General features: G+C 47.1%; 1 protein-coding gene across 24 annotated transcripts in view; it reads left to right on the top strand.

Moving 5' to 3' along the window:
• Positions 1-17,129, top strand: part of CACNA1C (calcium voltage-gated channel subunit alpha1 C) — a 632,951-nt gene that overhangs the window by 510,050 nt on the left and 105,772 nt on the right. For 12 of the 24 annotated variants that reach the window (XR_014145548.1, XM_081820952.1, XM_081820956.1 and 9 more), the window contains 5 exons: positions 436-556; positions 910-979; positions 8,458-8,590; positions 11,176-11,305; positions 12,502-12,561. Coding sequence is in view for 23 of the 24 variants with exons in the window: in XM_081820952.1 (XP_081677078.1) it covers positions 436-556; positions 910-979; positions 8,458-8,590; positions 11,176-11,305; positions 12,502-12,561 (514 nt within the window). In the remaining variant the exon portion in view is untranslated. Of the gene's footprint in view, positions 1-435; positions 557-909; positions 980-8,457; positions 8,591-11,175; positions 11,306-12,501; positions 12,562-12,704; positions 12,765-17,129 lie in introns of all 24 variants that reach the window. The other 12 variants (XM_081820959.1, XM_081820957.1, XM_081820954.1 and 9 more) reach the window with 2 other exon arrangements.

Genomic DNA, 17,129 nt, shown 5'->3' with positions numbered 1-17,129 from the left:
TTCACTGTTTGATAACTCATCTCCAGTGTTCAGAAAGCAAGATAAGGCCCTGCATTGTCTTCTGTCATTGTCTAAATGGGACTGTCATAGGCCACACACCTGCTGGATACTGAGCAGAGTTTTCCAGGAACCAATCCTGAATCAGATCCAGAAACTTACTCTGATTCAGACAAGGACTGGAGCAGCTAAGAACCTGAAAGAGGCCAACTGAGTACTAGACAGAGCAAGGTGTGGCCAGGCCAGGCATTGTGGGCCCAGCCCAGTGGCATCTGGGATTGAGTGACACATGCCATGTGCCCTGGGTGAAGGAAGATGGACGTAGGTGCAGGGAATCTGCTCCCACGGTCCCCAGCAGACCACAGGGTAGTCTGTGTCTTCATGTTTCCTATCATTCAGTAAACATTCCTTTAATTTTTCCTCCTGCTGACCGGCCAGGACTGCCAGCCCAGAGAAGAAACAAGAGGTGGTAGAGAAGCCAGCAGTGGAGGAGACCAAGGAGGAGAAAATTGAACTGAAATCCATTACAGCTGATGGAGAGTCCCCACCCACCACCAAGGTAAGAAGCCATCCCCTTCCAGGAGCTGGGAGGCCCATTGCTGGGGGAAGAAGGGCACAGTCTTCCCAGGCCAGGCACCCACGGAAAGGAGGGAGGAAGGAAAGAAAGAGACTCAGTGGAAGAAAGCCCAGGAGGGTGGAGCAGGAGGGCTAGCAATGTGAAGAGAAGGCCAGCTGGGTGAGTCCCAGCCTTCTGTTGATGCCTTAAAGGATATATGCAAGATAGCAAGGGTATATTTTTGAGTCAACAGCTCAGCCATTGACTATGATGCAATTTCAAGGCTACTCTAAGCCTCTCTAACTAGTGAATGTTTCTAACTGGATTCTTCCTCCTTCTCTCGTTTGGCTGCCTAGATCAACATGGATGACCTCCAGCCCAATGAAAATGAGGATAAGAGTCCCTACCCAAACCCAGAAAATACAGGTACCAATCCCACTGCCTAACCCTGAGATTGGGAGGTTGGGGGTAGAGATCCAGATTCTAAAGCCATATGGAAGTAGCTATGTATTAGGGACTGGTGTTTCCAGGTTCCCTCTACCAGTACCTTGCACTGCTAAATGTCTTCTCTCTCCGTAGTTAGGCATTACCAGTTATCACCCGGAGGAGAACTTTGCTCCTGGCTTCCTCATAATAACAACATAACATTAAATAAATTGTGTTTGAGCAGTCTTTTATGCCCTTTGGAAGGTGGATTCTATAGACATCTAAGGTTTTATTATATTTACGCCATAAAATCATTAACTTATATAATTTGCATGTTGCAGCATTACTCTTGCTTAATGATAATCATAAATCCTGACTCTGTCCGGCCCTTACTCGGGTGACAGTGCTGAGTACAAGGACTGCTGCCACCACAGATGCCCCACCTGTTGCTTGGTAAAATACTTTCATTTGTTATAAAAAGAACTCTTCACAACTCAGCCTTCTTATCTTCCAATACCTAAGTTGGCAGGCAGTGTCCTTTGAGAAGGCTTACTGTCAGAGGTCCTCAGGCCTCCCTCCAGAATTCGTTTCTCTGCCTCATGAAGCTCCACATCCCATACAAGCCCCGGGCTTGCCTCCCTGTCCCTACGACTGCTGCCGTCACTCTCAGCTTCAAGCCTGCCATCAGTTGCACACAGCAAGGGACCGTTGTTTTACTGGCATTTCCTTCTCTGTGGAGGTTGAGCTATATTTGGGTTGGTAACCACGTTAAGTGGCTAAAAACCTTCTACATGTATGAGCAAAGCTAGGTTTTCCTTTTGGTCTCCCCTCCACCGGTCCTCTGCAGGCTTGTCTGCAGTGCAGCCATCTTCCATTTCCCTTGGGAAGCAGGCTCTCGGCCATCATTCCGTCCTCACTCACCTCCCACCTCCAGGGAAGGAGGATTTGGTTTGCTGGGGATTGGACCAAGGGAAGAGCAGAAAGGGTGTCTGAAGCCTGCAGTCTCTTCTGGGTGGAAATTCTTACAGGATTTCAAAGACTAGACATGTTGACCAAAGTCAATGGGGAATCCTGTCTTGGTCCTAATCACCAAATTAACTCTAACATGACATTTTGGAGATAATATGCAGGGGGAAATTGCATATAGACTGGAAACTAATGATTTTAAACAAAAACTACTTAAAATCATTAGTTTCCATTTATTTTGTTACTGCAGTGGTGTTATTACAGTTCTAGCTTATAAATGTAGACGTGTGTATGGCTGGAATCTAAAATATTTAGAAGGTGCTTTAAAATATACTCCAGCAGCTCCTGTTGAAGCTGGGTATGGAGGGTCACCACACAAGTCTCTTGACTTGTGTGTATATTTTCAAAGTTTAAAAGGAAAGACAGTAATCAAAGGAATCCCCCTGGGCCCCAAGCAGAGCCAACCCCAGCTGCATACAGCACAGGGCGAGAGCACGGATAGCCCAGGCCTGCTCCTTCTACCTGGTGGTGGAGCAGCCACACCTACGACCATAGTCTCTAGTTTCATCATTCTAAATATACTAGTGCCTTTTCTCTTCTTCGTTGCCCTTTGAAATCAAAGAGAAGCAGGTCAGGGGAAAAAAAATAATGAGGACATTGTCACCATATTGGCCACTATAGAAAAGTCCCTCTGTTGACCCAGCTTTGAGGATTCTTGGAATGGTTTTGCTTTTTGACTGAAAAGCTCTTCCCACATTCTACTGATTTGTCAGGATTCTTTAGATTTTTTAGAGTGTCCCTTCCCCCGTCATGTGGTCACCCTTCTCTAGCTTCCTGCAGACCCAGCCCTTTCCAGGTTTTTCTTGGTCCCATGCATCTCGCACATCTGTGTTGAGAACTCCAGTCCATAGATAGTTGAGGCTGCCCTGCCTCAGCCCACCACCACACTCAGGCCTTCAAGGCCAACCCCCACAGCCCCCCATTTGTTCACCGTCCCTGCTTTCCATTTTCTCACCCAAGGGTGGTATGCTCTTAAAGCTGGTGGTTCCTCATGTTCCACCTTCCTCCAAAGGACCAGCCTCTGCTTCCTGGCTTCTCCTCCCCCTGCCTCTGCAGGTCACCTCCTGGACTCTAATATCAGGTGCAGCAGAAGTCCCCAAAGATTCCGCCCAGAATCACTTGGCCTGCTGTCTCTGTTCTTGTCAATCTCTCATTCCCACCTGCTCCTCTCTCTTCTGAACCAGAAAAGGCAAGGAACCTGATCTGCTATTGTCCTCCCAACCCTGCCCCTTCTGCTTTACAGCCTCTGGGCATCCCGCCTCTGCTGTGCCCACTTCACACAGATGCCCCTTGGGAGGCAGCGCTGATGAGCATCGCACCTGCCCCACTTACAGCCAGAGAGAGAAGGGGTAGGGCCAGAGAATACTCTCACACCTCCTCCTGCCCCCACTTCTCACTCAGGCTTCCTCCTCTCTCCCTATGCCCGTGACCTTCCACCCCCGGCCCAGGTTGCTGTGCTTGCTTGTCCAGGTTGCACCCAAAGGTGTGTGCCAAAGCGGCTGAGTGGGGCAGAGCTCCAGCCTGCGCCCCCCTAGCCAGGGCCTCTGCCCTCACAGGAACCCCCAGTGGAGGGGCAGTTTTCTGATTGGCACAAAGTGCCAACCAGCCAGCTGTGGCATATCAATCCTTCCCTCCCCGTTGAATCCCCAAAGCTCAACAGTTGGTTGGAGCCTCCCAGCTTAGTATACACTAAATTTTAGAAATATCTACTCACCTAGGAAGGGTGCCAAGATTGTGCTTTTACTTAATGGATTCATTTATTAGAGGGAACATACAGATGATAAGAGTCACTGAGGACTTAAAATTAACAAGGACACTTGAAAAAGAAAGTGAATGACACCAGAGAATGCATAGAACAGCACTGAGTGCTGTGGGGAGGTTCCAACTGCTGTAAGGGGTTTGAGCAGGAGCAGAGCCATGGGGTGGGGAGTAGGGGGAGAGACAGCCAGCCTTTGCGGAGAAGAGTAGGCTGGGCTGGGCTTGGCATCTGGGGAATGGGAGAGAACAGAAGTTATTTCAGGACCATACTATTGTCGTAGACAGGGAGCTGGAAGAAACCGTGGAGGTATTCATTCACTTAATAACTACTAATGAGGGTGGGAGAATGGGGTGGCTGGGTGACGGGCATTGGGAAGGGTATGTGCTATGGTGAGCGCTGTGAATTGTGTAAGACTGATGACTCACAGACCTGTCCCCCTGAAACAAACAATGCATTATATGTTAATTAAAAAAAAATAACTCCTAGTGAAACACCTATTGTGTGCCAGGCACTGTGGCAGGCCCCAGGGATACACCTGTAGGCAAGACAGGCAAGGTCGCTGCTCTCCTGGAGCTTACATTTCAGTGGGAGACAGACAGTGAGCAAGAAAAGAGGCCAACTGAAGAGGTAACGTCAGGTAGCAGTGAGCAGCAAGGATATAATGAAGCCAAGGACTATGTGAGCAAGTTCCTCGGTGGCATGGGGCTGCTTTGGCTGTGTGGTCGGTGAAGGCCTCTTGAAGGAGGTGGCATTCAGGCTGAAACCTGAATGAGGCAGAGGAACTAGACATATGGAAATCAGAGGAAAACTCTTTCTAGATGGAGGGCTAGCAAATGCAGAATCTCTTGGGCAGACTGGTCTGTGGAGGAATCCGAAGAGGCCAATGTGCATGGAGCAGAGAACAAAGGGGAAAGGTAGTGGGTGAGACAGGGACTAGGCAGGAACCGGTGGGGCAGGGCCTCCGAGGCCACCTGAAAGGTTCGGATAGTTGAAGACTCACCAGAGGTTCTCAGGCAGAGGAAGATCTGGTGTCTGAATTACCTTTAGCAAACTGTGCTGCATGGAAACAGGGCAGTAGATGGTCAAGAGTAAAACTGGAGGCAGTGAGGACGTTAAGTAGTGGTCCCGTGAGAGGCGGTGGCCGCTTGGGCCAGAACGATGATGCTGGAGATACGGAGAAGTGGCGGAACTTGGGGTGCATTTTGCAGGACTTGCTAGTGGCCTAGAAGTCAGAGAGAGAAAATGAGCAATGGGAGGAGATGAGGTTTTGGAGCTGAGCCAGCAGAGAACATGCCCGATGCAGAAGCAGGTGCATCCTCAGCCTTCTGTCTCTGGACGCCACCCACACAGCTCGCTTCCGGGGGGCGTGGCCTTGCCAATCATGCCAGTGAACTCTGGGGTCACACTAAAAACTGTAAGTCCCTTGAGGGCAAGAACCACAGCTTTGTGTTCAGTACGCTGTAGGCACTAGATGTTAGAAATAATATTTTTATCTGAATTGGCCATGAGCAAAATCACAGAGGTGAAAATGAGTATCAAATGGGGTGGGGGCAAGGATCACCAGGGATCAAGTGTCGGGCATTCAGCTACCCCGGAGTTTTACCTTTGAGCACTGGCACCTGCCATCTGGAAAGCAAGTCCACAGTGTGCTTATCCACACCTCCGAGAACGGAGATGAGAAAATAAAGATCCCCAAGGGAGTCCACTGGCATCTGGGAGCGGGAGTGTAGGTAGTTCTGCTGCCAACCCTATAAACAGAACTTTACCTGACTTTTCCTACTCTGCCAACCTCGCTCCTTATCCATAATACATGCAAAGCATCACAACTGTCAGATTTCTGGCCTTTTACAAATTTGGGTTTGTCCTTTAGAAGTGATTTCCTCTTAAACATTATGCCTGGAATTCAGCTGCTCTGTGTCTGAACCGACTGACTTGCTTCTCCCTAGCAATGGAAATCAGGGTAGAGCTTCAAAACAGCGAGGCAGGCTATTGCAGATGAAAGAGCATGAAAAAACTCTTCGCCAGGAACTCGGAAAACCACAAAGCTAGGAAATATGTTTTTCTATAAACATGAATGATTAAAGTAAGCATTAAATTACCTATTACCAAATTATCATGAATAAGAAATTGTTGGGTCATTTAGAGCAAAACTGAAAAGAATACAAACAAGTTGGGCAGGAATTTAAGAGCCTTCTCAGTGAAATTTCATTTGTAAAGATTTCGATTTAGGCCAATTCCAGTTTTATTTATTTTGTTTTACTAGGAGACTCTGCCTTTCTTCTACCTACCAAGTTTTGGTTAGAAGGCTCCAACCCTTGGCCTGTACACAATTTTTCATCTCACAGCTCTCTTCTGCTAAAAATATTAATTGCTTTGTTGGTCAGCTCTAATTACTCCAGGGGAAAAAAAACTGATTTATGCCTATATTCTGCTGGTTCTCCAAAAAAACCTTGGGGCCCTAAATGCTTCTTGCTTGATAAAGAACCACCTTCTGTGCCAAGCATTTTTTTTTTCTCTGCACCACCTGGCTTCATTTTAACCAGAAGAAGAGAGAGCATGCAGAGACATGGCTGGTCCATAAGATAAATTTCTCATAACTATCTTTCCAACAGCTGAGTCTCCACCTGACCTTCTTTTACAAAGTCCTCTTCCTTATAAAGCAAATGTTAGTGTGAACGTGTAATCATCATCAAAAACTAAGGGCAACTACGTGCTGGGCATAGTGTCTGTCTCTATAGTGTCTCTCTCAGAGATGGAACAGATAGATACATGTAAAATCAGGCATTCGAGCTATTTTGTCCTAGGTGCCAAGTGAATGCAGGAGGCCGACAGGGCTCTGGAATCACAGGAAGGTCATTCTGGAGAGCTCAGGTACTCATGAGAGCCATGTGAATGATACTGTCTGACATGGGAGTCCTTCTAGCTCTGCAGAGAGGGAGATGAGAGCAGTTCAAATAAGGAGACGGAGTGAGGAAAGGAAAGGAGAAAGCACATGGCGAGTGTATTCATTTCCTGGGGCTCTCATAACAAATAACCATGAACTTGGTGGCTTTAAACAGCAAACATTTATTTTCTCACGGTTCTGGAGCCTACAAGTCTGAACTCAGGTGTTGGCAGGACCATCCCCCGTCTCAAGGTTCCAGGGAGGATCCTCTCTCGCCTCTTCCCCATCTCTGCTGATGGCCAGCTGTCCTTGGCGCTCCTTGCCTGTCAGCCTCATCACTCCCGTCTGCCTCTGTCTTCACATATGTGTCTCTGTGTCTCCTTATAAGGACAGCAGTCCTTGGATTTAGGGCCCACCCTACTCCAATATGACTTCATCATGACTCTACATCTACAAAGACACTGTTTCCAGAGTAAGGTCACATTCTGAGGTTCTGGCTAGGCATGAGTTTGTGGGGGACATGATTCAACCCACTACCATGAGCCTTCAGAAAACAGGCTGATGTGAGTGGAAAGTCTGTCAGGGAATAAGAGCAGGCAGAGGTCAGACTGAGAAAGATGTTAAGCACTACCTTATAGGCTATGAGTCTTTCCTGTGGGTAGAGATCGTAACAACAGCTAACGTTTATATGGCACTTGCATGTGCCAGGCGCCACTCTGACGTAGGTATGTACTATTATCCCATTTACAAATGGGGAAACTGAGACACAGAGAGACTAAATGCCAAAAAGAAACAGAGCCAAGATTTGGGTCAAGGCATTGGCTGGAGAACCCATGCTCTTACTCCCTTTCCCCTTCTAAACATTTTTAAATACATTTGATCAGAACAGGATATGTAGTCGTTTCCTACCATGGGTAATGACCTCGCAAGCAAAGTAAGCCATTTCCTTTTGGTCCACAGTGAATGTGGCCACTAGCCTGGAGAACAAAGGGGCTTCTTTTTTTTTTTTTTTTTAAAGATTTTATTTATTTATTTAACAGAGAGAGATATAGCGAGAGCAGGAACACAAGCAGGGGGAGTGGGAGAGGGAGAAGCAGGCTTCCCGCAGAGTGGGAAGCCCAATGTGGGACTCGATCCCAGGACCCTGGGATCATGACCTGAGCCGAAGGCAGACGCTTAACGACTGAGCCACCCAGGCGCCCACAAAGGGGCTTCTTTAACTGGTGCTAATGTCTAGACTTTTGAATGAAGTGCTTGTTGTGGTCAGCATCGTTGCCCTCTTATCCCTACAGCACATGAGTTTTTGGTATTTTTCAGGAATGGGAGTGTTAATTTTAAACTCCTAGAACCTTCAAGGATGGGGTTGCTTGCAAGTCACCTGAGCTGTACCCATGCCCCTACCTGCAGCCTAGATGGAAAAGACACCTGGCAATGCCCTAGTCTTACCTGATCACCTTTCCTAGTGCCTTACAACTAGGATAACCAACCATCCGAATCCACATGGGACTGAGGAGCCTCCTGGGATGTGGGAATCTCAGTTTAGAAACCAGGACAGTTCTTGGCAAACTGGGATTGAACTAGTCACCCTACTTACAACCCCCCTTGTGTGCTGCCAGAAAAGTCTCTCTAACAAAGATTCCAGCACTCACAGGGAGAGAGCTGAGTGTCTCAGTTGATACCTCTCATTTTCAGAGACGCAAATGATGTCTTGATTTGGGGCGGTAGGAAGGTATCTGGAAGAAGGCAGCATAGCGGTAAAACCTCGTGGGAGTAGTGGAGTTATTTAGAACGGTGCTTTTTTTCCTACAGGAGAAGAGGATGAGGAGGAGCCTGAGATGCCTGTGGGCCCCCGCCCACGACCACTCTCTGAGCTGCACCTTAAGGAAAAGGCAGTGCCCATGCCAGAAGCCAGTGCGTTTTTCATCTTCAGCCCCAACAACAGGTGTGCGAGAATGTGGGGAAGGTGGGACTCTGCTCTCTCCAAGCCACATGCGCAGCAGATGCCAGCATCCTCCGACCTCTAGTGGAGCCTGGGACTCTGCCAACCCCCCACAACTTGTGTAAACAGTACCCTGGATTCCAAATCAGGAGACCTGTGTCTGTTTTTCCCTCCATTTTTTTGACACATGTAAACTCTATTTCTAGTCTTTTGGTGATTACCTTTGGTAATTTACTAAGTCTATTTAACTTAACGAAGTCTAAAATAAAGCAGTATCCTAGACCTCCTCCTGCAAAATAGAAGGAACTTATACTACTTTAACTCCTCTCAGCCCTCCTAACTTATATGTTGTTGCTTAGTATTTTTAGTCCTAACTATTTTTAACTTAACAAGTTAGACATTATCATCATTATCATTATCATTCTATAGACAATGTAGATTTGGATGTACATACAACTTGCCATTTTACTTGTTCACCATTTTTTCATGCATCTCAGTCCCTCCTTCTGCAATCATTTTCTTTCTTCCTAAGCACATTTTTTTAGAAGCCCCTAGTATTCCTTTACAGTAAAGTTATTTGGCCTCTGTTTATCTCTGTTTTCATTTCTTGTTCTTGGAAAATAGTTTTGCTGTGTATACAATTTTAGGTCAATAGAATTTGTCTCACAGTGTGTTAAACATATTATTATAGTGTATCATTCCTACTCTCATTCCTTTGTAGGTAATCTGCTTTTTATCTCTAGCTGCTCTGAACATCTTCTGTTGCCTTGATATTGTTTAGATTTACTACCATGTATCTAAATATGGATTTCTTTCCATTTATCCTGCCTGGGATGTTGTGGATTTGTATTTTTCTCCAGTTCTTGAACAACATTAAAAATTAGAATAAGAATTTCTAAGTCTTGAAAAGTTGCAGCCATAATCTCTTTCTATTCTTTTCTTCTGGCACTCCAATTAGACATAGGTTAGACCTTCTCATTCTGTCCTCCTATCTCTTACTGTGTCTTGCAAATCTTTTACCTCTTTATCTCTCTTTTCGTATTCAGGGTAATTTCTTCAGATATAGCTTCCAATTTCTTCATTCTCTTTTCAACTTTGTCTGTGTTACTGTTTAAACCAGTTTTTAAATCAACTTAATTCTTTTTTCATTTCAAACAATTCCATTTGCTGATTGATTTTTCCAGATCCATCTGTCTATATCTAATACTTCCCTTGTTGATTCATCATCTTTGTGCTCAAGTCCTTTATTCTGTGAAATATTCGAAATATAGTTGTTCTGCATTCTCTATCTGATGTGTCCAGTATACACAGTCTTTGGGAGGGGGTTCTAAATCACTTGTTTGTAGTTTCTTCTGATTTCCCATCTTAGCGGCTCATCCTCTTGTGTGCTTAATCTTTGATTATGACCTCAATACATTATCTTAGTTGGTGAGATCCCTGTGGACCTAAATTAAGATTGGGAAGCTTTCTTCCAGATGCTTCTTAAGCGTGTTGGCTCAGCCTGAGAGTCCCAAGCTTCTGTGCCCCACCTCGAGTCTGGCTTGAAATGCAGTTTCCTGATAGCAGGGCTACCACTGGCGTCTATCCTCAGGCAACTCTGCCCTTCCTGGCTACCTATCACACAGACCCTGGCTCAGTGGGTTTGTTTATTTGTTTGAAAGGGATAATCATTGCAGACCTCTTAACTCTAATGAAGCCAGAATTGTCTCAAAGGGTTTGTCCTTTCCAGGATTTGCTGCTTCTGCAGCACTAGGGTCTCTCAGAGCATTTAGTCAATCACAATGCTGCGAGCAGAAGTCTGAAACTGGATTCAAGTCCTAACCACCCCCCCACCCACCCCCACCCCCCAGCCAAGCACACACAACACTTTACAAGCTGTCTTTCTGGGCCGGCTCTCCTTCTCGGGTTTCAGTGTTTTTATCTATAAAATGAAGATACTAACACCCATATCCCATTCCTAGGCTGCCAGTATGAGATACTCTATAAGACACACTTGGCATTCAAGGATCTAGCATTTGTGACACCGTCAATGAGTGCCCAGAGGTCCATGCGTGTAGTTCCTTGTAATTATGCTGAGGTGTGGAATTTAATTGCATGCCTTGAAGCTATTACACAGGAGCCAATTGCCTAGCCAGAGTGTAAGCTGAGCTGGCCTCTCACCATCCACATCTCTGGGTAGCTCTGTCATTCCCTATACATAAATATATGAAGCTCTTATGAAATGATTTTTTAATGATGGGAAAAAGAAGTCCCCCCCAAAGAGCCAGCTGTTAATGTCACAGAAGTATATGAAAATTTGGGGATTCCCAAAGGTCTCAGATGTAACCCTCCAAAATGTCAAAAGCTAACTGCCTGTGAAAGTGCAAAATTCTGTGCAGATGTGCCTCACAGTGGGGGCACGGAGGGGGGTGGGGTGGGATGTGGTTGTCATTACCCAGCAGCCATAAGACCTCAGTTGAAGAGCCCATCCCCAAACGAACAAGCACCTTTCCCACAAGTTGAGTGAAGGAGTGTTGAGCTCCAGGGACCCGGGAGCTGCTTCCCTTGCCTACCTGACGTGCTTCTGTCCTTCTCTCCTCCCCACACAGATTTCGCCTCCAGTGTCACCGCATCGTCAATGACACGATCTTCACCAACCTGATCCTCTTCTTCATTCTGCTCAGCAGCATTTCCCTGGCAGCTGAGGACCCCGTCCAGCACACCTCCTTCAGGAACCATGTATGCATTCCCTTTTGTCCCCTGCACCCCTTCCTCCCAGGAATGGGACTGGGCCCTCAATCAGGAGCCCAATTCCAAATATTGTAATCAGATGCACAATAAACTTTCTTTAAGAGATTAGGGTTTTGGTAGAAACCATCCAAAACAAATAAGAGAACATGTACCCAAATGCTTCAGGCTGGCCTGATTGGCAAAGTTCAGGACTCTCATTGCCCTGTGGATGTTTCCCTGAAGGCTCTGGTTCCTTGCATACTTAGTAAAAAAGAAAGAAAGAAAGAAAAAGTAGCCACTGACTTCCTGCCTTGCTCCTAATAAACTCTGACCAGTCCCAATCACTGGGGAGATGAGGGGAGCATTGTCAAACAGGTGCCAATGGTGAGGCTGACCTTATATAAAGGAGAGCTTCAATGACCTTGTGTAGAGTAGAAAACTAAATTTGGAGACCCAGCCAAGGCTCTGGTGAACAACATTAAAGGCTAGAGTAAGAATTGTTATATCTCAAAGCCTCAAAACTTTGTCAAATTCCAACCAGGTAGGCATGAAGAGAGGAGTCCACCAACCTAAAGCCATACCCATGCCAAACGATTTGGTGGTCCTGCAGCCTGCTTGGTCCAGTTTTCTTAGAAAGGTGTTGGCCCTAGCTCTGATCCATCACCTGAAATATAATAGAGGATGAAACCATGCAGCCTGTCCCAAGCCTGGGCAGTCCTCACCTGAAGGATACTCCCTCCCATGCCCCAAAGAACACAACACCAGGATTTCCACCAACATGAGAAGCTAGCTGAGTCACACCAATGTGAGCTAAGCATTTTGCATTTTCCTGCAATAAAAAGCAAACCCCACTCTGTCCTTTTGACACGCATCCCAATGGTCTGATTGGGGTTTGTAAGTAAATTGGATTAATGAGAAAAACATCCAACCAAATGCTGCCCAGACTCAGGACCCACTGAGTCCTGCCTTGGAAGCCCCCCTCACATGTCTGGGGACTTCATCTGGAGCCACCAAGCTGCCTGAGGCCAACCCCGCTTCAGGATCCAATGCTGTGTATATGCTACTCATCTCCTAACTTGCTTCCATCTGTCTCCACGTGGAAAATCTCAGGTGACATGTAGTGTGGTTCTGGAGCTGACTTCTCCTTCCAGCCTGCTTCTCTCCCTTCCCACCCCATCCCCACCCTGTTTCTTTTTGTTTTGCAGATTCTGTTTTATTTTGACATTGTTTTCACTACCATTTTCACCATTGAAATTGCTCTGAAGGTAAAGTCCCAACCCCTCTCTCCTCTTCCCTTCCTCCAGGAGCCGGCACTAGCTCTCTGCTGCTGTCTGTTGCTAACACACATGCTTCTGTTGGTGTCGAGTTCACTCTCAGAGCCACTAATCCAATTGTGCTTATTTTTCAGATCCTAGGCAATGCAGACTATGTCTTCACTAGTATCTTTACATTAGAAATTATCCTTAAGGTAATACAATCTGAGCAATGCACTCTCTGTCTCTTTCTCTATCTCTGCTCTGTCTGCCTGTCTCTTTTCTCTCTTGTTTCCTTCACTCACTCTTTTTTACTCTCAAGCCTGAGATTGGAAGAATTAGTGCCCCTCACTTTATGCTATGCACTTTGCTCTGGCTCAGAAGCCTGAAGAACCACCACCACCACCCCTCCCCCCCGCCCGGCCTGCTGTGCTGTGCTTCCTCTCAGTCTGGAAGGGGCATGTGGCTCACAGTGTCAACACTGATGCTGTCCTGTTATCAGCTCTGGCACTGTGCCAGTCCGCAGTGCCCCCCCCCCTGCCACACACACACCCACATACCCCATCTCTGGGTAATTGATGACTGACCCCTGCTCAGAGCTCCCTTCCCTCCTCCTGCCCAGAAGAGATGCTACACAAACTCCAAGAGTGGAAACACTCATGGGGCATGGAAAGCCACTTGGTCGACCTCCTTTGGACAGCCGTTGTCAACACCTTCCACAACACTTTCCTCAGTACTAGGGGCAGGCACCAGGGCTAGGCTGGAGTTGGGCCTGCGTGATAGTAATCATGGGCCTAATGCAAGATTTGGGACCAGCCTGCCAATGAGGGCTTTCAACAGATGACTGTAGATTACTTCTGAATCCTCGGTTTCCTGCTGAAAAGCTTTGTTATGATGCCCCTTGCCCTAAGGTGTGGAGGAGGGAGAATCATAATGGAGAGCTAAGTACAGGGGAGTGAGCTGAAAGAAGCTGGAGCACTCAGGTCCCAAACCCCAGTCCTGAGAGCACACAGGCCTGGCCCCACCTGGGGCTGGTGGCCCCAGATGCTGGTGGCCCTGATGGAGGAACTGCTACAGAATTACCCAATCAGCGGAGCCCACCTCTGAAAGCATTGGGATGAGAGAGATTGTTTTCTAAGTTTTGTTTTATTACTTATACTAATTTATAATTAATGTTCATATTTATTTTATTATGATTTCTATGTTTTTCCAGTATAGTTCTCAGCCTCTAAAACAATGCATCGCCAAGCCATTCCATTTAAGACTCAGGGTGTGATCTCTGAGACGCAGGAAAAGTGCATTTCAGCACTTGCTCTCTTCTCAGAACAACAGAATGGATTTTACCATTACCCTGAACAGAAGGGCTATATGCTCTAAAGCATATGCCTCAGCTTGGTGTCTTCTTCCTGGGAGACTCACCTAGGACTCCTTTCAAGGAGTCCAGGCTCCCTTTTCCCCCTTCATGGGGCTGATGCAAGCCACTGTCCATGCTTGACCATGTACCACAGCCAGCCGGCAGACAGACCCTTCCTTTCTTAATGCAACTCCCAAGTCAAGTCCCAACCCTTTAATGTACGTGACAGTTCTAACAGAAGTTGAGTGGAGCAGTTTGGGGTGCCTCTCTTATGTCTTTATCCCCAGAAAGCTGAGCTGTCCAGACCCCCGATTTCTGTCCCTGGTTCCAGTGACCAAGGGTGTTCCCTGGGTTTTCTCTTCTGCTCAAGGGCAGTGGATCTGACCAGGCCCTGATTCCTGGCAGTGGAAGAGGGAGCCAAGAGCTGCCCGACTACATGAAGATATACTCTGTAAAACCCCTTTCCATGGTGAGCTGAGTTATCCTGGACTTCAGACTCAGGGAGGCACTCAAATCCCCAAACCTCTTTCCCGAGACAAGAAAAGCTCTGAGTCTCAGTTCTCAGGACTGCTCCACAGAGCTTCCCATGTGGATTTCAGCAGTGCTGTCTTTCCTTCAAGGTTGCCATGAGCAGAAGTAAAAGGTCTCTTTGCCAGCATTGTCATGGCAAGAGCCTTCCTTCCCTTCACCCTCACCCTCTTCTACTCCCTTTGTGGCTCAGTGTGCTTCTAAATAAAAACCCCAGTCCCCACTCCACTTCCCTGCACCTCCTTCCACTGGGTCCCTCTGTCTTTCCCTCAGCTTCCGGCCATGGCACAGACAATGATGGTCCCATCCTCCAAGGGGCATTTCATTTCAAGAACACTTGAAAGACTTGGGGACGTTTGGCCTTAAAAAGAAAGGGCTTGTAGGACCATGACAGTTGGCCTGCATACTGCAAAGGACTGTCACATAGAGGAGGGAGGAGGTGACCCAGGCCCACTGAGTACAGTTACAAGATGCATCTAGGAACTAGAAGGGCTGCCTGGGGAGGCAGTGGCCACCTGTGGCTGGACAGAGGGGTTTTCCTGCCCTACCAGCTCAGAGAGTCAGTGATCTCATGCCTACCTTTTTTCTTCCCTCATCCTGAAAATACCCCAGCAATAGGCTTTGCTTATGCAATGGCTTAGAACTTTTGGGAAGCAGGAAATGAGTGGGTGGCCATCAGCCAAACGGGGTAAAGGAAGGACACTTTGCACTGGGTACCTGAACCTGGCCTCTTCTGTTGCCTTAAATGCCTAGGATAATTTTCAAATAAATGCTCCAATTTTTCAGTATCCACTTGCCCTTTCTCCCCTGACCACTCTTCCTCTAGCCCTGCCTGGGCATGTGTGTCCGCCCCCCCCCCACACACACACACACTTTCTGGAGTGCTGGTCTCAATCTAGGTCCCCTGACAAATAGGATCCCAAAGTCATAGGACAGACGTTGGCAGAGTGAGACCCACTAGTGCACCTATTCAAGGAGTGCTGCTGCTGTGGAGGGCTCTGTGGTGCTCCGTAGTGTCCTCACGGTGTCCAAACCAGGAGTGAGGTGGGGTCAGACTCAGAGCCTTTTCTGAGACTGAACGTGAGATGGCTGGGGAAGGTGCTTGGCCTTCTACAGGTGCAGGGGTTCTTCGGTTAAGTGAACTGTAGGAACCACCCAAGTCTAGTCTCTGGGGTCCTAGATCTTCACCAGATACAGGACAGCAAGCCCCTCCAGATGGCGGACCTTCAAGAGAAATCTCCAACTATATTCCCCTGCAGACTTTTATATAATATACCCACTTCTAGAAACTGTTGCAGGACACAGCTGTCTCAGTCCCCTGTGACCCCCTGCAGCAAGAGATAAATGGAAAGAATTAGGTTGCGAGAACTATTTTTGCCAGTTTCCCCTGTGTTTGCTTTTGAATTGCTCTGCGGACATGCTGCTCTGGGCATGCTCTGATTCCAAAGAGATAAACTGGACCCCAGATGACCAGGGAGCCACTCTCAGTCTCCCAGCCAGTAGCTCCAAATTGTTCCCTTTGGCTGATGCTTCACTGCCCATGGCCTTTCACAACCCTTAACCTGGAAATCTGTTACCTCTTAATTCAAGTCAACAAAATTGGAAAGGTTGTTTGAGTGTCTACAGTGGCTTTATACTGAGCTCAGAGAGAGGTAATAATAGCCAAGTCCTGTAAAAATAATCACCATCCCATGTGCTCCCATTTTAGTCTTCAAAGGGCCTTCACGTTGTCTTTCTGTGCGTGCCTCACAAAGACAGGGAATAGTATGCCCGCTTTGTAGATGAGGAAACTGGACATCCTTATATAGGAAGAATCCAGAATTCAAATCCAGTCTATCTGACCCTATGTTCAGTTCTCTATAGTGACAGCTAACACTTACATGAAGCTTAGTATTTGCAGGGTAGTGTAAGTGTTTTACCTGTAATAACTCATTTGATGCCTACAACCCTATAGGGGAGATATTATCATGACCCTCATTTCTCAGATGAGGAAACTGAGACTCAGAGAAGTTAAGTAACTTGTTCCAGGCCATACAAATAAAATATGACAGGGTTGGGATTCAAACTCAGGCATCCTGGCTCCAGACCTATGCTCTTAACCATGGTACCACATTGTCCCTCTGAACACACAGCTCTGGCCTCAAAGAATATCAGTCTAGAAGCAAGATAATAGAACTGAGTTTAGAATATGTGGCATAGATCATAAACACTAATTAAGCTTAGGAAGTGGAGGGATGCTAATTGCCAAAGTTATTAATAAAACTTCTCAATGGGCACTGGGGTGACCAGCTGTCCCAGTTTGCCTGAGCCTGAAGAGTTGCCTGGGTGGGACACAGGACTTTCAGTGCTAAACGAGGAAAATCCTGGGAAAACCAGGACAGTTGGTCACCCCACTGGGCACGCCCCACCTTTCCCCAGATGCTTAATGTCTGAAGCTGGCCCTGGGGGTTGATAGAATTTGAACAGGAGGTTGGAAAGTTTGCATCCAAGTGAAAACTGGTCTGGGCAGTATCAGCAAAGGGCCCCTCAGGGCCAGAGCCACAGACATGTGATGAGGAACAGTGGTGGAAAATGAGAGAGGGATGGCAGTGCCCAATCTGAAAAGGCTCCAAATATAGGATGGAAGAGTCTGGTGTGGTCTAGTAGGTAGAAGGAACCACTTAACCATCCAGAGCTGGGGATTGTGTGGTGGTTGTAT

Source organism: Leptonychotes weddellii, chromosome 5 (assembly GCF_054177405.1).
Source record: "Leptonychotes weddellii isolate Sample4059 chromosome 5, ASM5417740v2, whole genome shotgun sequence".
Classification (NCBI taxonomy): Eukaryota; Metazoa; Chordata; class Mammalia; order Carnivora; family Phocidae; genus Leptonychotes; species Leptonychotes weddellii.
This window is presented reverse-complemented; position numbering and strand designations above follow the sequence as displayed.